Below are 22,554 nucleotides of genomic sequence, written 5' to 3'. Positions count from 1 at the left end.
GTTCTCCAGAGAAGGAGAACCAATAGGATATGTATGTATGTATGTATGTATGTATGTATGTATGTATGTATGTATCTACCTATCTATCTATCTACCTACCTACCTATCTAGATATTTAAGAAGGGATTCATTATAGAAATTGGCTTATGCAATTATGGAGGGACAATATGCCGCCTGCAAGTTGAAGACCCAAGAAAGCTGGTAGTATAATTCAGTCCAAGGCCAAAGGCCTGAGAACCAGCGGGGGAATGCTGTTAGTGTAAACCCTGGAGTCTGAAGGCCTGAGGACAAGGAGTTCTGATGTCTGAGGGCAGAAGATGGATGTCCCAGCTGCAGAAGAGTAGAATCTGAACTGTGGCCCTTGTCAAAGACCCACTGGAGGGCAGACACTGGCAGGCTGTGGGAGAAGCTGAGGATAGGGTGAGTGAAACTCCACAGGTGACCTTGGACAACTGCCTAACCTTTCTGTGCCTCTGCGTGTATATCTGCAAAGTGGAGTGGTGGACTATGTGAGCCCCAGAGTTCCTCACGCATTCTAGAATTGCAGACTTTTTGAGGGATTGTAAGAGGAAAGAAGCAGTTACAGAAACACAATTTTAAAATGCTAGGTCTTTGGTATTTTAAGCCAAGGAATTGGCCAGGGGTATCTGAAAAAAAAAATAGGATTATGAATAAGATGGAACCAGGCAGCACCCTAAAAGTTTGTGACAAAGGAAGTCTCAATCTTCACATCAGAAGCAAACTTCTCACTGTATACCTTTATATTTTATAAAACATGGTCACGTGAAACAATAGCTTGCAGACTGGGAAGCACTTGAACATAATAGTATTTTATTTGATCCTCATACACTCTTGGAAGACAGAAAGCATTGTTTTTACTCTATCCACTTTATGAACAAGGAAAATGAGTTTCCAAGTAGTTAAGGTCACAGAGCTGAGTACTGGACTCTGTTCTTACGTATTTCTGTACCCTCCATAGAGAATGAGGTCAGTGGGGTCTTATCCTTGAGCCGCCATGTCAGAAGTGGGAGCCCTGGGCATGGAGCCTTAGGGACTTATGGAACACATTATGTCCTCACTAGGCTGGAGCAGGGACTATGGTTGTGGATGCCATAGTTGGCCTGCTCTGGAAAGGGTTTCCTTTATCTCCACCAAAGAGATATCACCAAAGATCTGGGGGTAGCTTGGCCAGTCTGTGTGCTGACTCTCTGCTGGAGCTGTCTCCTAATCAGGTCACTGCTAGAGTTCTTCTTCCTAAATGTCCCAGTGCAATGACTTTGGTGCTCTGGCTTGTGGGATTGAGTGTGGGACTCAATCTAAGAGTCCAGAGTCTACGAGGACTTCTGCTTCTCTATTATATGCTGCTGTGTGAAGCTAAATGCTATTGTACCAGTTTTGTTGCTGTTTGGATTTTTTTTTTTTTGTTCCCAGATTATTGTTCCAAAAGTAGACCTAGGATATATTCTTATACATTTGAATTTAATTAAGAACCTTTTTCTCAATGACATAAATATGGTTTTACTCTTTCCAGCCAGGCCAGACAAAGATGCCTGAAGACAGATTTCTAAATGATGCTGTGTGACAATTTCTCTGTTCTTTTTAAATATTGTAACTAAGTAGCCCTGCTCTGAGATGGTGATTTATGACTTTCACATGCTGTCCTGTACCACTCTCTGATCACAAAGGAATACGTAGAAACTCACCAAAGCAATTGCTCTCAGGTGTCAAAATGGAGTCACGTTGCCCCTTCTAACCTCACGAGGATCCTTATGGGATTCAGGATGATCACATTTTCAGTATTCTGAGGACTGTCTCCGTATGACCCCAGCCACACTTAACCACTCCATGACTTGGGGGAGTTGGTAGCAGGATTAAATTTTTCATACCATGCCTATTACTGATGTATTTGACCTGTTGAGCCTCCAACAGCATTGAAGACTCCACTTTTTGTGTTCCAACAGGACTAAGACCAGAAGCAAACGTGCTATTTTGTCCTGCCATTTCTCTGCTGAGCAACAGCTCTCCCTTGGAACTGCTGCTGCCTAAAGAACAGGAGAAGATTCAGGAATGCTAACAATACTTACCTACATATCCCATGCCCTCTGCCCTTGCCCATTGTAACAGCCTCACCACTTGAGTCAGTAAGAGCCCACACTTGTTCAGTACATCTTGGTGCTCACTTCAGCTGTGGGTTCGGATTTAAATATCCAGCTCAGGGGATGCCTCTTTGGTGCATGTCATAATCAGGAGAAGGATGCCTCTCTTTGGATTCTGGAACTGACTCCATTTGTAGTGAAGAGTTTGGGGAACATCAATAATGGGATGGCAGCATTCATTCATTCATTTATGCCTCTAACCAGCCTTCCCTCACATAGTGAATGAGTACTCAATACGTGCCCTGTGCTAAGCTGAGTACTGTTCAATGGTGAACAAAGAAGACATGGTCTTAAGGAGGAGTTCCTATTTCAACAGAGTAGCCCAAGGAACTTCGACCACTTTTGCTACAGGTGTATTAGTTGCTGCCAAGAGTCTGCAAGTGTTCATGGGCCTCATTAAGCTCTGCCTTCCTTCTGCTTTTTGGAGTCTGGCCCTTGGTTGGCCTTGAATGAAGAATGGGGCCCTCAAAGTACCACTGTCAGCACTCTCCAGATGAGTACTACCCTGGGAGGGAACAGGGCATGAGGAGGGCCAGGGCGTGGGGCCCTCTGAAGGCTGTGTCATCCCAGGCTTCAGCCACAGAGGTTTTATTATGGAGGAAAGCTGAGCTGTGAGCACGTTGCTAGGCTGTGGCTATTTATTTTTATAAACGAGCCTTGTGCTTAATTTAGAAACCTGCTTTTTCTTTTTCTTTCTTCTTTCCAGCATCATCTGGCTGTCTGGCACCATCAAAGAATTGCATTTCTGACCAAGAAGAGCTTATGGGTGGATGGGGGTGGGATGGAGGCTGGGGAGAGGACTGATGCCAGCCAGCTGCCTCATGGTGTGCTGGAAACACGTGGCCATGCCATTAGCATCCTGTTGGGTTTCTGGATGAGTTTCATCTGTGACACCTACATAGTCCTCGCTTGGATCAGCAAGATAAAAGGCAGCCCTGGTGTTAGTGCCTCCTCTGATGAATCCAGCAGAGCAGAAGGCAATGCCACGCAGAAGAGGACCAAAGTCAGGTGCCAGAAGCAGGTGACATCTCCACTCTCAGTTCTTTGGAGGCAGCTATTTTAATAGAACCACTTTACTGCAGCTATTTTGACATGAGGATATTTTGGTATGGCTCAAAAATTCAGCCGATAAATGTTCAGCTTTTTAAAAAATAAATGATGAGTAAAACAGGCATCTTGCAGGCCATCTGTGAGCTTTGCCTCAACCTTGATCTTCACCCCATTGTGAATCTTACCTCCAGGCATCAAGGGTATAAGGATTGGGAACAGATGAAGGAAAGGACTGGTAGAGGTTCAAAATGAAAGAAATAGCAGGTCAGGACCCCAGGAGGGTTGAGGGTCTTTTAAAGTAAAACAAAACAAACAAACAAACAAAAAACAGGGTCAACCAAATTCAGAAATCAGGTAGAAGTCAGAGAAGGAATGAAAGATGGGAAATTGGTTATAAACCAAATACAGCGAGTCTGAATTTTGGCTTGTTTTGAGGCTGCTGTATCAAAACAGTTGTGTTGGAAGAGCTGCATGAAATTGTTGGGCAAGACATAGTCCACTCATGATTCAGATGAGCTCATTTTGCCTCTTCCATGGTCGATTTCTGACTCATAAATGTCTGTACATTTCACTTTATGGCTTGTGTGAGCCTCAGTTTCCCCACATAAAATGAAGATGATGATGCCGGCCCTTCCTCTTCCCCACCTTTTGCTCTCCCTCCAAGTGACATGATAAGGAATGAGCCAGCATCTTGTAAACTGCTCCAGGCCACCTGGAGAAATGTGCTTGCGTAAATAGTCGGCATTAGTGTACGTGAGTCTTCTATGAGTAAAGAATTTCAGAGTCGGCAGCCGTCTCTGCCTGGTGATTCATGTGGGCACAATGATGCCCTTAGCTACAATGTATGGTGTGGGTGATGAATTTGTTCTTGTCATGGCAGAGGACTGAGTATTCTTTACCCAAATGCTACAGATTGAGTTTGCACGTGGGAACTAGATTAGCTCTGAAGAGAGCTGAAAGGAACCTGACATTTCTGCCTGCAATCTAGAGCTTCATTGTACAAACAACCGCAGCAGCATGTTTGTGCCCAACCATTGGCTTTCCTTTGCCAACAAAGAAAATCTTCTAAATTATTCTGCCATTTGTCAAACCTGCCAAAGTCCCTGGAGGCAGTTCTGGTATAACTGAAGGTGGAGAAAGAGAATATTCTCTCTACCAGGTTTCACTACTTCCTGTGTTGGTTGTTCACAAGGGGAGAGCTTCTGCATCACAGGATGAAGCTTCAGTGATTTAGACGTGGAATATCCTTCCAGGATTAGGGCAAGGAGGCCCCAGCCTCCAGAAGCCTGTCTTGCAGCTTCCGCGTGACTGGGCAGCGGCCTTCCTTTGAGCCTTCAGGGTGGAAATGAAGGACATGTGTGTCTCTGCAGCACTTCCTGCTTTGGCTCATCCCTATTTTCAGAGCCAAAGCGCCATCTCCTCTGGTACAGTTAATCTTTGTTCCTGCCACTGACCCATCTATCTTTATTACTTTTCACCACGTCCTGGCCTTCAGATTTCTTATGGATTTCTTTCTCAGGCATTGTGTTTTGATTCCCTCCTCACATTTACTTCCAAGTGCCAAGAACAACTCTGTTCCGGCAGGAGGATATTATTTGGCTTAAAAGGGAGAATGAGCAGTGGCTTCTCCCTGTCAGCATTCTTTAGGTTTACATGGGAATTCATTCTGGGAACCATTTAGAGTCTCCTTCAAGCCTCTCCCCGACTGACAAAGTTTCTGTCCCAGAGAGTTCCTTTGCTTCCATTGTTTCTAAATGGATGATGAGAACCTTTCTTTCTGAGCCTGTGTAGAAGGGCTCAACACCCTTCCCCTCGTTAGTCCCCAGAGATCTTGGCTGAGCCCACAATGAATACACGTTGGGTATTGTTACCATTGTTACAGACTCCAGCATCAACTCCAGTATTTGATGGTCCAATACACCTTGAGTCCTCTTCAAGAACTGTTAGTTTTTCCCACCTTTGAGAACCACACTCACCTTTTAGGGCAGCTCTTCCTAAGTGACTAACAAACACTCCCTGGTTGAGCTGGAGGGGACAGGTCCAGCCAACAATGGCTTCTCTGTTGACATCACTCAGGCCTTAATGACACAGACTAGGCACAACAGCTGGTGCCCTCATGGGTGCCTATTAATATTTTGGATAAGTTGTGTTGCCCCATCCACCACTCTGTACAGTGATTCTGGAATTTGCTATTTGATACGAGCAAATGAAGAGACGGAAGGGGCTGTTCACCACTCAGGCTGCAAGCAAGCCTGTCGTGCCCATCTGCAAAGAGGACTCCTTGTGTGCCTCCAAAATGGCCTTGTCCTTAACTTGATCTGCTTGGACTGATTGCAAACAGTGGCTTAGCTTCCTGTAGACCAGAGGACATTCTGTGCTCCCAAAACAGAATGCTACACATGGGAACAAGGGAAAGGGAGGCTTTGAGAGGTCAGCCAGCAAGGTCCCTGCTTCAAGCCTAAAACCAGTGTAATTAGGTGAAGATTCAGCAGGATAAGGCTTTGCGAGGAATATCCCTAGCATGTCAAGGTGATCGCAGGTACGTGAATTGGCTCCTTTTGAGTCTTCCTACAACTCTTAGAGGCAAATAGGGCGGGTATTATTACTCTAGTTCTACCAAGGGAGAAACTAAGTTCTAGAAGTCAACTAAGGAAGTTATGTAACTTACTGGCAAACAGGACACAAGAAACCTCAAATTCCTGACATCTGTTCCAGTTTTTCCCATCACCCCATGTTGCCCTTCAGCAGGGCTTAAGCAAAACAGCCAATGCAAGTCCTAGCCTTTCCAGCTGGGCTGAAGTTAGAAACTGGCATGGATTTACCTTGGAGTAGCTGGGGCCTGGGAGGCTACATATACTGTTTCTACTTGCTCATATTGCAGGGCAAGGCTATATGGCTCAGCAGGGCTGAGACTATTTGGAGACTCTATTTTTACGTGGTCATGGTGAGGGGGAGTGCAAATGAGAAAAGGGTACAACAATTTGCATTTGTGTATGTGTGAGTGTGTGTGCATGTGCATGCACATGTGCACATGTCTGGGCACACAGATGAGAAGACATTACTGTCATGATGGCTGTTGCAGGTGGATGGAACAGGTTCCCTTGCAGGTCATCTGCAGCTTCATGGACACACTGTGGCTTCTTACCCAGAGATGCTTCTGCATCTCTGCCTGATGACTCTCTCTGGCCACAGAAATTTGTTAAGCCCCTGCATGGGGAAGCCCAGAACAGCATCAGAGTTAAAGGTGCCTGGAGCAACCCTTAACCAATGAAGGATGGAGCTGGTTTAAAAAATATATAATAAAGTCTTTTTTTTTTTTAACCCCCTGCCAACAGGAAAATCGATGTGTTTTCTACTCTACTTCTACCCAAGTGCTCTGTGCAGCATCCTGCTCATGAATACCCCCTTTATTGGCTAACCCGCCTCTCTCTATCTTGCTTCTCCAATCCCTCACTGTGTTTCTGGGGATCACATTCCCAGTAAACATTTGCATCTAGATTCCTGTTTCAGGAATCGAAACTAAGACAGTGGCCCGGTTCCTGCCTCCTGAGAGTGCCTTTATGTGGTGGGTTTTCAGCCCTGCCAGATTCCTGCTGAGTGGCAGGTATGCATTTCCATGTTGGGCGTTGCCCCCTTTCAGCCACTGGCCAGGAAGATTGTGGCTCTGGTAGAAATAATTATAGAGTTTGTCAGGTTGGAAGAATCTCATCTCCAGGAGGACCCCTCCAGTAGGCCAGCAAGGATAAGAAACAGAATGAAGATGGGTGCATGCCTGTGGTCTCAATTGGGGAGGCTGAGGTGGGAGGATCACCTGAGCCCGGGAGTTTGAGGCTGCAGCGAACTAAGATGACAACTGCACTCCAGCTTGGGTGACAGAGACCCCATCTCAAATAAACAAGAAACAGTGAATGGAATTAAAACAGTGAATGTTCATTAAAAACAATGCCAAATTGAAGCAAGCTTGGAGTTTTCTTGTTGAGCACATGGGCTCCTGAGCAGGTGCAGCCTCAGCTACTCCTCATTACCTTTCACCAGGCAAGCCACGCCTGTAAGAGCTCACTTTCACGGCGCATGTCTGGATTGACTTACTATCTAAATTTCTCTTAGTGCTGCAGCAGGAGAGTCCTCTGCAGCATAGGAAGGTAGCATCAGAACTCCCTGGGGTAGGATCAGGTTTCTGGATGATGCATTCCTATCAGTTCTCCTGAGTTCCAGCAGACAGCAGATTCGACTTGCAACCAAACAGACATATGAAAGTAAATGTGCACTCCTAACATTTTGTAACCTGCCTCCCACAAAACAGAAGGCACTCTTCCCTTTGCCTTATTCCCTGACTTGCTCTTGACATTTTTACAGCCGACTTTGCATTTCTGACACCTCCCACTTGAATTGGCTTCTGGTCTCTCCTGGCCTGAGAATCCTAGTCACGTGACCCATCCCAGTGCACACTCTCGGCTCTCTTTACGGCCAGGCCACACTCCTCCTTGCCTTGACATTTAGGGCCTGTCATTTCTTTTCCTCTTCTGCTCCAGTAAATCAGGACCAGTCAATCAACATTCACTGCCCCCTGGGTGGTGTTTAGGGAAGCTGATGCTGGGCTGAGGAGGCTTTTCTGTGTGCACGGGAGTTGAAAGCAAGCATTGCCTTTCTGCTCCCATCCTGTGGCTTAGCGACAGTGAGAATGAAACCCTGGGCAGGAGCCCAGGCTCCATGTTCAGGTGTTTTGTCTGACTTGTACAAAGCTGAGTGCTCAACCCAGACAAAGCAACAATGGCCTGCTCCTGGGTGCTGCCTTGTTTATAGGTCAGACCTGTGCCACTGGTTTAGCTCGTTCACCTCAGAAAGTCTGGTGTGGAATGGAATGATCAGCAGCCTGAAGACACAGAGGCTGTGCCAGTTCTGGCCCTCCCTGCCTCCCATACCACATGCTGGAACGTGGGTTTAATCCAGCCTAGAAGCAAAGGGGAAGCAAACCTCTTGAGTGCCTAGTGGCGGGTGTTAAGTAATGCCCTTCAAGGGCATGAATGTATGGGAGGATAAAGTCATCAGAAAGAGAGAAAGCAGAAAGCAAGGGAAGATAGGAAATGGGAGAGATCAAAATGAGAAAAGAGGAAAACGAATACACAAAGTGATCATTAGGCAGAGGAATAGCTGGCTGCCACTTACAACTCTTTGAGTGGCACTGATGCCATTTGTTATCCATCCCTGTTTCAAAGTGGAGTCAGGAGCTAGTGGATGCATGTGCTCTCTCCAGAGAAGACACACAGCTCAGATTTTCAAACCATGTTGCCTCCCATGGTTCCCTATATTAGAATTCAGCACAACTCTACTTGCTCAACTGTGAGAGGTCTTAACCAAAGGGTTTGAAGATGCTTTATAAAAAATAAATAACCTTTGCAAAGGTAAGATGATATATTTTTCCTCCTGTTCACCACAAGACTTGAATACACACTATCAGCACAACCCCCAAAGGTAATTTTAAGATGCAGGTTTAGAAGATTCTTTCCAAAAGAGACCATGACAGGTAGGCTGATCATAATATCTGGCACGTAGTAGGTGTTCAATAAATGTCTGAAATTGAGTTAGTGAATGATTGAATATGAGACACAGATTAAGAAGAATATTTTAACAAGAAGATACTTGAGTAGTTAACACTGATATTTTTTCAGAACATCTGATTGTTTCTGTTCTGGGCCTCATGGATTTAAGGATGAGTGAGCTTTCTAAGTGCACATTCACTGGCTGGCCTGAGATCACACATACATGCTCCAGGGTGCTAAGTGCAAGGAAGATTTGGACAATGCACAGTAATGGCAGAGGTTGAACCTGGCCAGGAGATTCTGGAGAGGTCTCTAGAAAAGCAGGTTCCAAAGCTGCTGAGGTCTCACCAAGCAGACCAGGCCCTGGAAGACAAACATAAAGATAGCAAAGGTATGAAACAGCCTATTGTGTCAGAGAGGTGCAATAGAATGGCTTGGTCAAATCAGAGAAGAGTGTGTGTGTGTGGGTGAGTGTTGGAGGGTGGGGCAACCACTGACCTTTTTGGTCACCATAGGTTTTTCAGTGCCTTCTATGTGACCAAACACTGGCATTCGTAGGTTCACTTATTTAGCTCCTCCAGGGAAGCTGAAATCCCATGTATAAGCTATTGCCTTGTCATCTGGGAGGGTGTGTGTATACCCATGTCTCCCTAAGGACTCATGGTTTATGGTAGAGGAGAATGATCTTTTATTTTCAAATCGCTTCATGGTGCTTATCTGGTTTCTAGTCTGTATTTCACTCTGCTGTGAACTACCTTGGGGCAAAACCTTCCTGCTTTTTGAGCACAGTGAGCACAAAAGAGTTTTACTGAACGGATGGATGCATGGGTAGACAATGGCCGGACAAGACAGGTGGCTGTTCAGAATCCTATGAAAGCCCTTAAGCTCTGCTGTTCTCTCCTAAGACAGGAAAATTCATTTTTTTAATCATGAGCGCTCTTTGTTTATTACTAGCATTGCAAGTTCTCCCCCGAGGCGCAGAGCCCAGAAGAAATCATCATGGAATGAAAAGAGTCAAGGTTGGAGCCCCCAGAGAACTTAGCAAGAATGCCAAGTAAGGGCTATATAGGAGGGTGGCCAGCACAGGCCCTGAGGCCTGGGAGGAAGGGGAAGGGCTTGGAGGCTTTGCAGACCCTCAGACTCTTGGGCCCCCAGCAGTACCCGCAGATACAAGTCCCAGTGCTGGAATATTGTGCACACATCTGCTGCAGAATACCCTGGGAGCCAAAGGATTTGATGAAGCTCAAATCAGAGTAGATAGAAGGCAATTATGTTTTTGCATCCTCGGCTCCTGCCACCCTGCAGCTCCCTGGGGATGCACTTGTGGCATTTGGGTGTTTTTCTCACAAAGGCCTGGAGAGAGAAAAATAGGCACTCACCATCTAATAAATTATCTATCATGTGACCACTTCTGCCGGCCTTGTTCTGACACTTCTCCCCTTCTGATTGTAGACAATAATTACACTCTAATTGCTAAGATAATCTTGCTTATGGAGCTACAGCAGCAATGAAAAGCTGTCATTTGTTATGGCTCGTCCTGAATGTTGATTTAAGCAGAATTACACCTCAGTTCAATCTGAAGAGCAACCCCCACTCAAATGAGGCACGGTCTTTGGAAACCTGGAACTGGGCGCCACAGCATGTTTCTAGCTTCTCTCCTGGCCTAAGGGCTATACCTGACTTGAGAGAGGTCACTCATCAGCCCCTCCACAAACAGGGCCCTGCAGTGGGATGGATCCCTTTGTGTCGGAGGGCCACCCACCTGCAGTGGATAGAGAATGACTGCAGGAAGGCAGAGGGTGCACCTAATGCCCCCAACCAACAAGTGGATTTCCCTGCAATTCACATCGGCCTTTGACCCTGTGCCATTATCTCTTTTCTCAAAGCACATAACTGAATGGCAGAAAAATATCACAAATCATTAACGTGATCAGTGTTTATTGGACACCCCATATTCACATTGCTTGGTGCTGGATGCGTACAGCCTGTGAAGCTTATTTTCCTGCAACATGAGCACAGAGTCTGCGTGGAAGGCACAAGGCACATATGGAAATCTGCGGCAGTAGCATCGGACACGCTAATGAGCATCAATTTTCAGATGGGGTAAAAGGGAGGAAGAGCTTGAGAGAAATGCCTGAGTGTGAGCTGCAGGGCAGGCTTGGCAATATAGGTCACTTGGTTGAATACTTCATTTATCTAATTCTATTTATTGAGGACCCACTAAGTGACAGGTATGGAACAAGGCACCAAGAATTTTAAAAATAATGGACCATTGCCCAGAGATTTTGAAGAGCTCACGTTCTGCTGAGAATTGAAGTGTGAATATACTATATAAATAATTGGAATACAATATCCATGGAGAGTAGGGAGTATTAGGAAAGCATCAAAGAAAGGTTGATGGATTCAGCCAGAGGGGATGGACGCTAGCTTTGAATTAGGCCTGGAAAGGTTGGTGAACTTTTGAAAGGTTGGCTGCAGGCATTTTTGGCCTGGAAGCTGGAAGGGCATGGAGTAGTTAAAGTAATGTGAAGTAGTTCTGTGCGACCAAAGAGCATCTGGGGCAAGGCGTAGTGAGGGGATGCAGCTGGAGAGAGGCTGAGAATAGCTAGTTCTGAGAGCTTTTGAGTGTCCTGTGAAGGATGTGGGCTTTACATAACCGGCTCTAGGTAGACAGAGGACGTACACAGCCTCACTCTGGCCAGTGTGGAGGGGACTGGATGGAAGGAGGGAAGGCCAGGGCTAGCAAGGCCTGCAGGAAAGTGGGCAACATTACTGGAGTTGCAGGAAAACCTTTCAGAGATGCATGGGAGATGGAGTTCATTCGGCTCTTATGTTGTTTCTCTCTCTTCAATGCCTTTCGGGTACCCCTACACACAGTTGTCTTATAATTCTCCTAATTTTCTTATTCTGGAAGCCTTTCCATATATTTCTCTTGGGCTCTGAGTTCTATTCTCTATTTCTGTAATGTTAGGCTGCATGATCAGTTTTGTCTTTGGTTGGGGATGAGACACGCCAGGGTGCACACTCAAGTTAGTGGAAGTTTCCTACCACAGGCTAGACTCAATCTGAAGTCCCTTTTTATGGTCAAAACAACTCTTTTCAAGTTGGTAGATTCTCACCTGAGCAGAAGTTATTTGCTTAAGGATCTGGACCCCTTTCTACGTGCTCCATCAGGGGTGTTAATCATTCAGGGGTCAAAGGTCAGCTGGCCTATAAACACAAATTTACTGGACACCTGCTGTTTACACATCACACTGCTATTCCAGGTTGTGTTCAAGAAAGAGTCTAGACTCTGAGTCTCTGCAAAAGTCCTTTTAATCCCTTCCACTGCCAACAATGCTTGCTGCTGGCTTGGGACAGCCTGCCTATGTGCTGTTGCAAAATGAATCTCTCTTAAAACACTCACAAAACCTGACACATGTCAGTCAGTTGGACTCCCAGCACCTGCCAATGGACACAGAAACAAGAGAAGGGCTGGTTTCTGGACTGCCTTCCAGATAATAAATCTAGCCATATGGAGGAAGCAGCCTCTCCTTTGGAAATGGTAAATCAATTTTCCTAAAAACAAACAAATCTGCATTTCTCTGAGCCTGTTTTTCCCATTTCCCAAAGTTAACATATTCTGGATAATAAAACAAAAGGAAAATACTAGGTTGATGCAGCACCTCCTATGTATGTGATTATCTGTAAAACATCATACTGGGTACTATAGGCTCATAAAGAAACCAAGGCTTGGCCTCTGACCTCATGGACCTTATATTCTACTTGGAGATGCACAGAGCTGGATTAATACATTTAGGGGCTCCAACCTGAAATGATTATAGTCCTTCCCACCCATATACAGATACTTAAAAAAAAAACCTAGAATTCATGTGTAAGCAAAATTTCTGCATGTTCTTATTGTAAAACTCTGGTTAAGTTAATTGAATTGACGATAAGCTTTTCTCGTGCTCTGGTATCCTTGTTTTGTTGGTGTTCTAAGCATGGGCTTCATCTACGTACTAGTAACCTGGATGGGCCATAACTATGCACATCAGAAGCTGTAAAACTGTATATACCAGACAATATTACAAGAAGAAAAGTACATGGTGAGTCCCTGTGTCATTCAGGGTTCTCCAGAAAAACAGAACCAAGAGGAGAGGGGTGTGTGTGTGTGTGTGTGTGCGTGTGCGTGTGTGTGTTGAGAAAGAGGGAGAGAGAGTTTTATTTCAAGGAATTCACTTAAGTGATTGTGGGGGTGGCTTGAAAGTCTAAAATTTGTAGTGATGGATAGCAGGCTGGAAACTCAGGCAGAGGTGAAGGTACACTCCACAGGCAGGATTTCTTCTTCCCCAGGGAAACCTCAGTTCTGTTCCTAAGGCTTTTCACTGACTTAATGAGGTCCACCCATACTAGTGACAATAATCTCCTTCATTTAAAGTCAAGTGATTGTAGATGTTAATCATATCTACAAAATATTGCCATAGCAACACCTAGATAAGTGTTTGATTGAGTAACTGGCTACAGCCTAGCCAAGTTGACACATAAAACAGACCGTCACAGTCCCCAGTAAAGGTGTAGCCATGAGCACTGTGGATGGTCAGAGATGGGAATCTGAGGATGTGATAGCTGGAAGGGAATTTAGAGATCACCAAATTTAATCTTCATGCACAGGGAAAGTGCCTGCCGTGCTTGGTTTGTATGAAGTATTGAAAACAGGTTTTCCCAATCCAGTAGCATGTTTTACGTGAGGGATTCAAGTGGACTTTCACAGAGGCACGGGGTCTGGATTCTTTCTTGATCAGGGCATGGTGAATCAGAATGTACATAGCAGATGTCCAAATAATATTTTTTAATTAGATCACATTGGATCTAGGCCTGAGGCTTAGTCCTATCCTTTGAGGACAGGATTCAAGACTATCGTTTCACTGATATATATCCCTAGGGCCTAGCCTAGTCTTGGTACGTAATAGGTGCTCAAAAGCATTGGTGGAATTCATTAATAGAATGAATGAATGGAATTCAGGCCAGTTGGATGTGCACTATCCTGATTCTATCATAGGAATGTAGACAGAGAAAGGAATTATTCTAAGCATGAATCTGAGTTTCCTCATCTGTCGGATGGAAATGCTAATATATTACCTTTCTAACAGGTGTATCCAAAGGAGTATCTAAGCAAATACATCTAATTATCACAGCGCTTGGCATATAGTAGATACTCAATAATCAGTAGTGATTACTATGACAATATTTCTTTTTTTTTTAAACTCTTTTTTTCCATTATGCTTTAAGTTCTGGGGTACATGTGCAGAATGCAGTTTTGTTACATAGTTATGCACATGCCATGATGGTTTGCTGCACCCATCAACCTGTCACCTACATTAGGTATTTCTCCTAATGTTATCCCTCCCCTAGCCCCCCACCCCCCAACAGGCCCCAGTGTGTGATGTTCCCCTCCCTATGTCCATGTGTTCTCATTGTTCAACTCCCACTTATGGGTAAGAACATGCGGTGTTTGTTTTTTTTTTGTTCTTGTGATAGTTTGCTGAAAATGATGGTTTCCAGCTTCATCCATGTTCCTGAAAAGGACATGAACTCCTCCTCCTTTATGGCTGCATAGTATTCCATGGTATATCTGTGCCACATTTTCTTTATTCAGTCTATTATTGATGGACATTCGGGTTGGTTCCAAGTCTTTGCTATTGTGAATAGTGCTGCAATAAACATACGTGTGCATGTCTTTATAGTAGAATGATTTATAATCCTTTGAGTATATGCCCAGTAATGGGACTGCTGGGTCAAATGGCATTTCCAGTTCTAGATCCTTAAGGAATCGCCACACTGTCTTCCACAATGGTTGAACTACTTTACACTCCCACCCACAGTGTAAAAGCGTTCCTATTTCTCCACATCCTCTCCAGCATCTGTTGTGTACTGACTTTTTGAGGATCGCCATTCTAACTGACGTGAGATGGTATCTCACTGTGGTTTTGATTTGTATTTCTCTAATGACCAGTGATGATGAGCATTTTTTCATATGTCTGTTGGCTGCATAAATGTCTTTTTTTGAGAAGTGACTATAACAATATTTCACACAATACAACTCTTGTAGATGCTGGAGGTGCCATGCTCAGAGCACCTTTACCAGCCATGCACCCATCCTCCAGCTCTGGATACTGTCAACAGCTCACAGCTGCCCACTTTTCCAGAGAATTGCTCTCTACTGAAATAAGAGATGTGTTCACTAGGAGGTTATGGGTTCCTGTCCCCAGGGGGATAGCCCACAGCCAATGACTGATCCACACAGAAAGACAAAGGGTTGGCCAACCCCATAGCTCAAGGTGATCAGGCTACAGCCAGTCTCCAGCTGAGCTCTCCTCTAGCTTTTCTCCCTGCCTATTACGCTCCTCTCACTCCCTTTCTCCTGAGAGCATGACCTCAGTAAATCACTTGACCAAGAGTCCTTGTCTTAGACTCTGCTTCTAGGGAACCTAACAAGACACTGTTACTTGGAGACAGCCGCCAACTTTTTGCCTGTGCAATAATGCCATTTTCTGGTTGTGATTCTGATATTCAGACCCCTGAGTGAGTCTCTGCCACGAAATGTTCTTAGCTAGAAGAAGAACATGGCCTTGCAACTGCAGCTGGCAGCTGGCACTTGGCTCATCCACAGCTAACCTCCTCAATCAGCGAGGCTGGTGTACTCATCTTCTTTGTGTTACATTTTGCCTAATTCTGCCTGCCCGAGTCAATTCAATCAGCCTAGCTTGTTCCGTAAACCAAATAATCACAAGTTCAACCACCAAGGCTTGAATTTCAGGGAAAACATTCACTCACTCACTCATTCATTCATTCCTCCAACAGTTATGGAGTGTTGTCCACAAAGCCACGTACTGAAGATGTAGCTACTAACATAGATAAGACATGCCCTCTGGGAACTCACAGTCTGGAGGGAGAAATGGACAAATAAATAGGCAACTGCAAAGGCGTCTGTGATCCATTCTGTAATATGATGCTATGAGAACACAGAGGAGATGAGCCAGGATGGAGGTCAAATGGATTGGTCTTCATTGCGGTTGACCTAAACAGAAATAAATAGAATAGATATTCCTTAGCACACTGCAAACCAAAGTGGTTACGTCAAAGAAGAAGGTGTCACATGTACAAAGATGTGTAGTTTTAAGCACAAAGAATGGTTGCCTAGTGATGGACAGAATAAAGAGATATAAATGCAAAAGGACTCTGCCTTCTGTGTTATTACTGCTGTAGCTTTTCTCCCACTCACTCACTCACTTCCTGGGACTCAAAGAAAGTGCAGCTGAATTAGATGGCTTTTAGCTGGGGAATGGCTAGATCAGTGGAAATCACAACTGAGTTCTCCCACTGCCTTTCTATCCAACAGCACTGTGGATCACCCACAGACAAGGTCAGGATGCAGTGGTCTCACTGCACGGCTGCCTTATTATTGCTTATTCCTCCGGTGCCATTCATCAATCTACTCTGGCAAGACATGTAGAGGTTATAGCCTAATTATGAGGTTAGGAATGTTAATTGTTCTATGTTGACATTAGTGTAGCTGGTGCTAATGCGAAACTAATTACTACTCTGTGCCTTTACGGCCATTTTCATTGCCCTCTTGTGGTTTTGTAGTTATTTGGCTATAGATGGTAATGACTTAATATGTGGCTGCTGTTATTGCTTTGACTGTACAATTGGGAGAGTAAGAAAAGAGGTGTTTTGGAGAAGTCGGAGCCTTTTAAATACTTTTACTTTTCTTAAGGTTTTTTTTTTTTTTCTTTGCAAGGGGTTTCCTTGGGCAGTAAGAATGTGAAATTCTAAAAATACCAGTGTTTTGGTGTTTCAAGGACCCCAAGATCTTACTCATAAGTCAGCTGTTGTTGATCATGTGCTGGGCTCTGAAAGATGAGGAGTGCTCCCGGTCTCTCTGAATGCCACCTCCCACCCACTTTCCTGAGCTGTAGGCCCAGAGGTCAATCTAGATCTCTCCATGTCACTTATTCTCCAGTGCCCCATGTCCAGTCACTCTCGAAGCCCATTCATTGTATCCTGAGCATCTCCCTTCTGTTGCCTCTTCTCTGGTGCTGATCACGGCTCTGCTTATCTATCTTTTCCTTGGACCACTGATTGGCAACCACCAACTTACCAGTCTCTGCGCCTCTATTTTCAGACTCTATTTTTGGTTCCTGGTATAAAATCCTCCAATGGCTCTTCTTTGACTACAAAATAAAATACAAACTCCTTTTCAAGACACTTCAAGAGCTAACCCTTGCCCACCTTTTTAACTTCTTCTTCCACATTTCCTTCTCGTTTCCAATAGCCCCATGTAGCACTCATTATTTGCTCTTCTCCAGGTACATCATGCTATCTCCTCCCGCCTCCATGCTGGCGCATATGCCGCCCTTCCTCCCTGGAATGCCCTCATCTTCCAGAGGCTGCTCCATTTCAGAGCCTTCCCTGATTCATCCAGGCAAATTAACAGATAATAACTGTTTTATCTACTAAATATTAAACTCTCTCAAGGCAGGGTCTATATTTGCCTTATTTACCACTGTGGTCACAAGCCTGTTATATCACCTGGCCTATGGAGAGTACACACTAAATATTCAACATAAGGAACTGAAAAAGTCTGTATTATGGTTTGGATATAGTTTATTTGTTCCCACCAAACTCATGTTGAACTTTGACCCCCATTGTGGTGGTGGTGGGAGGTGGGGCCTAATGGGAGGTGTTTGGGTCACGGGGGCAGATCCCTCATGAATGGCTTGTCATGGTTCTCACCAAGTGACTGAGTTCCTGCTCTGGGGAGGCTAGACTAGTTCTTGTGAGAGTGGATTTATTTCCAAAAGAGTGCATTGGTATAAAACCCAGAGTCCCTTAGGTTTTGCCTCTCTTCACAAGTATTCGCTACCCCTGTGATCTTCTCTGCCATGTTTTTTAACCCAGCGCGTGGTTCTCACCAGATGCTGAGCAGATGTTGGCACCATGCTTCTCGTACTTCCCAGACTGCAGAGCTGTGAGCTAAATAAACCTCTTTTCTTTATGAATTACCTAGGCTTAGGTATTCTATTATAGCAGCATTGAACAGACTTAGGAAAGTCCTCAAGGCAAGACATACTTTTGATATCTACTTAGACACACAGATTAAAAGGTTACATAACCACATCTCTTTCTAGAGATAGGTTGCAAATGAATGTTTTCGTGTATAACATTTCAAGTAATACATTGAAACCTCATCAATTCAGACTAATGGGAGCAGGAAAGAAAAAAGTTCTTTTAAATTTGTGGTATATTTCAATTTCAGGCTTTTTACCTCAGGCCAGTTTATTTCAATATCTACCAAGCACCTACCATGTGCTAGGTATGGTCCTGGACACAACACTGGCTATATGAACATAAATATGACACGGTTCCTGACTTGGAGATGCCTAAAGCCCTTTGATAAATGCCTTTCTGTAGACTTAATACACCTATATTCACTCTAAATATAACTTGTTTCTTTAAATCATATGGTCATCTCTGCCTGGTTTTGTCTGGAACTTTCCTTCCTGCCTTGCCTATTTGGCTAATTATTACTTGCCTTTCCCACATCAAAACCTTCTCTGGCTAAGACCACACCTCTCCTTCTCTTCCTCCTTTCCCTCCCCAGAATCATTCTCTCTGTTCCTCTTCTGTTTCCCCAGGGCCTTCCCTGTAGTCCTGTCCACTGCACCATCCTCACTCCTTTCCCGCTATTCTGTGTGTTCCTTCAGGGCAGTGACCATCATTTTATTCTGTCTTTCTAGCACAGTGGCTGACACATGGGAGATGCTTAATGATTTTTGATATTGTTACAATGAATGAATAAATAAATGAAGCTAGAATTTTTAACTGGAGATCCTGCAAGCCTCTTTTTAATGAATTGTTTTGTAATTGGGAACACTCACTCTTAGAGACCTAGGTCCCCAAAGTTCTTCAGTTTTCTCCCCTAGTCAACTAAGTTAACATCTCTTAGAGTATCTTATTACCTCAGGATTTTATCAGATTCAGCCATAGGAAATTGCTATGTTTTGTGCATCAAAAACAGCTGAATATCAGCACATCATTCAGATGGTTCAAACTAATACTTAACAAATCTGCTCAATACTAATGGTGCCAAGGTAAACATCAAAGTGTCCATATTCAAATGTTCTAGGTTCCAAATGAGAAGACTGGTTTCCTTACCTCATTCTGGGTCTCCCTGGCTTATGTTTCCAAAGCTATTCAGAATGATCTGCTAAGCCTGTTGCTTCTTTCCGCTTTCCTGACTGGGTCCACAAATGCTTAGAGAGCTGTGCAGAAATCATCCTTTTTAGAGTCACTTATGAAAGGTTAGCACTTACAGCCAGTTAGCAAAAGCCCAGTACAAAGCAAATGTATAATAATTGTCTTTGTATACCAAGTGGCACAATAACTGTTATTCATGCCATAGAGAGAATATCCAGTTGTTGGATGGAAGGGCTTGGGAGATGGTAGTTTGGTGAGGTCCCAATCTTTCTGGAAAGACAGTCACATTGCTTGTCCTTGGGTCTTTAACTCTGCAGCCCTGCTCTTGTCCTATGTGGCCAACCTTCCCCACACCTCACCCCAGGACCAAGCTTTTGTGAGCTTCACAGCCTTTGCTCCATTTCCAAAGCAAGTGGTGCCACTGACTCTCAGCCTCTTGCCTCATTTCCTGTCTATGTCACTTGCACCTCTTAAATCTCACAACCAATATTTCTCCACAGGAATCACCCTAGACTTCTCTCCTTCATGGAGCCTGCATTTTCTCTGGTCACTCAAAATACCATTTCAGGATGTGTTGACAGATCACTTGGGACCCAACCCCCAGCACTACTTTTACTTGGCTGATGTTGTCCGGTGCCCCTCTCTGTTCTTTACCAGCCCCAGAGACAATGATTGACAGCTATCTGATCCAAAGGGGCAGGAAAAGGGATGAGAACATAGGCCTGCTTCCCAAAGGATCTTCCTTTTGCCATCGGTCAGGTTCAAATGTCATATAACATTGGTCAAAACTCAGCCTCCACTCACCTCCCTCCTCACACCCCATATTCCCCAGGCTGACCTGGAAAGGTGGAGGAAAAGAAGGCAGAAGGGAGAGGCGAAGCCCAAGCACCTGAGTATTTTTCTCAGGCAAGACTCAGGACTGCTCTGGACATTCAGAAGCTGAGTGTCCAAGTGTGCTGTGTAGTTCAAGGCCACCACCACTGCAGAGGCCAAGGACACCTTAGTAGGAACTCTAACCTGGCTCCCAGGGAGAGCTGCTTCCAAATTTGCCCTGTAGGCAAATTCACTCTTTTCACCCTCTAAACAAATAAGTCCTTGCTCCCATTTCCCATGGTTTAGTCTTCAGTTTAAGTCTTTGGTCTCCTCTGGTCTATCAGCTCCCATCTCTCTCCCAGTCTTTTTCTTTATTCTGTGACATCTGTTGAATAAGGCACACAGGGTTTGTAGTCACTGTACTGTTCCTTGTGATTGTGAGGTAACAGGCTAATATTATCACTTTCTCAGAAAGTCTTCAAAATTATCATGTGGAGGTGATGCATTCATCTGCTGGGAGGTGTCTGTGTGGTCAGATAAGATGATGGCTACATTCCATTCCAATCCTGTCATTCAATCGTTCTTCCTTAGTGGGCAGCTCCAGGGAGCCACCAAGGGACGTGATAGTCCAAAGCATTCAGCTAAAACGGAATTCCAAACATGGTACCCACAACTTGGGTTTCTAATCTTCCATTTGTACATCTGCATGTAGTCTGTCTCTGATTTAGGGTTTAGGTTCCTCTGTATTTTTCTTTTTTTCTTCTCCTGCCCTTTGAGAGTTTAATAAAAGTCAGAGGCATCTTGTAAATGGTGTCTCAAGAATCATTATCAAAGACACCTCTTGCACAATAATATATAGTACAAACACTAATGTGTGTGGCTTTATCAGCTAGATTGCATGAACGTAAAACAGCTCCCACACTTTTTAGCTGGAAAGGTATTTAACGTCTCTGTGCCTCAGTTTATTTGCCTGTAAAATAGGAATTATAATAGGATGTACCATAGTGTTCACCGTGAAGATTAAGTGACTTAATGTATACAAGCACTTACAACAGTCTTTGGCAAATAGATGACAACATATATATTATCCGTAATAATATGGTGGAAATATTTATTCTCTCTCTTAAGAGTGTTCCTTAAGATGCCCCCGGATCTCCCGAAGTCTCTGGGCCTCTGAGAATCGCTAGTTTAGCAGAAAGAGTCCCAGACAAGAGGTCAGAAGACCTGGGAATGTTCACAGCCCCACATACACCACTAAGAGCCGACCACGGGCCAGTCCTCTTACTAGATTTTTCTGTCAGTTTACGAATTCTTCACCAGTTATGCAAGGTGGCTATCTTTTCCCCATTTCACAGACAAAATTAACTCAGAAGTGTTTAATGACGTAGTTAATGCTAGAAGCAGAAAACACGGGTCTGTCTGGAGCCACTATTAAGATTCCCCCTTTAAAATCCCGCCACATGACTCTGAGAGTCAATCTCTCTTATTTCTGTCGGCGTCAAACAGGAATATCACCACCCTGCCCACCTCGCAGGGTGAGATTCCAACTAGAAAGTGTTTATGCAAGTCCGCCGTGGGTCGCGAAACGGCTGCTGGCGTTGGAACAGAGATGCCAAACACAGTAAACGTCAAGGAGAAGCGAGGCAGCGGGAGCCGAGCCGAGCCGAGATTTGGGATCCCTCCTCCAGGCCCGAGGCCGAGGTCGGGCGCGCGGCTGAGTGGCAGGCGCATTAGCCAATAGAGCTGCAGGAGGTGGCGGGGGCGGGGCTGCCCTTTGGCCGCGCTCGGCCTTGTGGGAGAGCTAGCGGCCGCAGGCTTGTATACGCCGGTCTCGGCGCTGCGGATGGTCAACAGAGAGCCGCGGCCTGTGGGGCGTTGTCTAATCTCAGAGCGCTGAGGGCGGGCACCGGGAATCCTGGCGTTAGGCCAAGGGGCCTGGCGAAAGCCCGTTAACGAGAACTGCAGGCTGTTGGTGAAGTCACGACGTAGTGCCAGTGGCCTCGTCCCCCTCTAGGCGCAAGGGATCCTCACAGGCTGTGGAATCCGGGCGTCGGGACCCGCGGGGACCTGGGCCTTCTGCTTCCGCTCTCATTCCTGAATGTTAAAGGGGCAGGGCCGGACTGGGAACAAGGGAAGGCTGGAGAAATAGCAGGGCCGGATTTTCCTCCCGATAACAGACATTTGCAGGCCTCCTAGAAGGAAAAGTATAGAAACAGTGATATTGGGGAAAGAACGATGTGGCGGTTCCCATGTCTTGATGGGATCCCCTTTGCCCTTGAGACACCGTCGTGTGTCACGTGCTTTATCGTCGTGATCTTCTGACTGGATTGCTGCCAAATGCTGCTGATCACCACATCCCCCAACTTAAATACCTTTCCATAGTTTCCCGTTGCCCTCAAGACAAAGGCCTGACACTGCACTGAACTCTCCAGGCAGTGGAGGTTCTGGCTTCCTGATGACGGTTCCAGCCCCATTTCTGACCACTTTCCACTCCCTTTCCCCCAGTCAGGGGTTTATGAGATTAATAAATGGATGAACAAGTTATTTCTAGAAATATCAGCAATATTATCAGAGTAAAAGGAACCATTATAATCTGACGATTAAAAGCTATTGTGCTCAGGTATCACTTCAGATGGGGAAGTCAGCTGTCGTGGAATCCAGGGAACCTGAAGTCCTACGTTTGCTTAGCTACTAGATTTTTCGCATAATCTGCCACATGTTGCATCCAGTCTCTGTTCCTTCATTTATAAAAT

General features: G+C 45.0%; 1 protein-coding gene and 1 long non-coding RNA gene across 7 annotated transcripts in view; one reads left to right on the top strand and one right to left on the bottom strand.

Moving 5' to 3' along the window:
- Positions 1-22,554, bottom strand: part of LOC101001049 — a 145,204-nt gene that overhangs the window by 22,599 nt on the left and 100,051 nt on the right. For 5 of the 6 annotated variants that reach the window (XR_002518338.2, XR_002518340.2, XR_004178693.1 and 2 more), the window contains 3 exons: positions 18,947-21,993; positions 16,890-16,962; positions 15,717-15,806 (listed from right to left, as the gene is read on the bottom strand). This is a non-coding gene — a long non-coding RNA (uncharacterized LOC101001049). Of the gene's footprint in view, positions 1-15,668; positions 15,807-16,889; positions 16,963-18,946; positions 21,994-22,554 lie in introns of those variants that run through there. The other variant, XR_001896808.3, reaches the window with a different exon arrangement.
- The window catches only part of SMIM2 (small integral membrane protein 2), an 87,481-nt gene that overhangs the window by 22,566 nt on the left and 42,361 nt on the right, over positions 1-22,554 (top strand). Inside the window, 3 exon segments of the mRNA XM_021929598.2 lie at positions 1,962-3,115; positions 3,118-5,745; positions 9,701-9,800. Of these exon segments, the coding sequence (XP_021785290.1) occupies positions 2,938-3,115; positions 3,118-3,311 (372 nt within the window). The 5' untranslated portion in view covers positions 1,962-2,937 and the 3' untranslated portion in view covers positions 3,312-5,745; positions 9,701-9,800.

This window comes from Papio anubis, chromosome 15 (assembly GCF_008728515.1).
Source record: "Papio anubis isolate 15944 chromosome 15, Panubis1.0, whole genome shotgun sequence".
NCBI classification, from domain to species: Eukaryota; Metazoa; Chordata; class Mammalia; order Primates; family Cercopithecidae; genus Papio; species Papio anubis.
The sequence above is the reverse complement of the archived record's forward strand: the minus strand, read 5'-3'. Positions and strand labels throughout refer to the sequence as shown.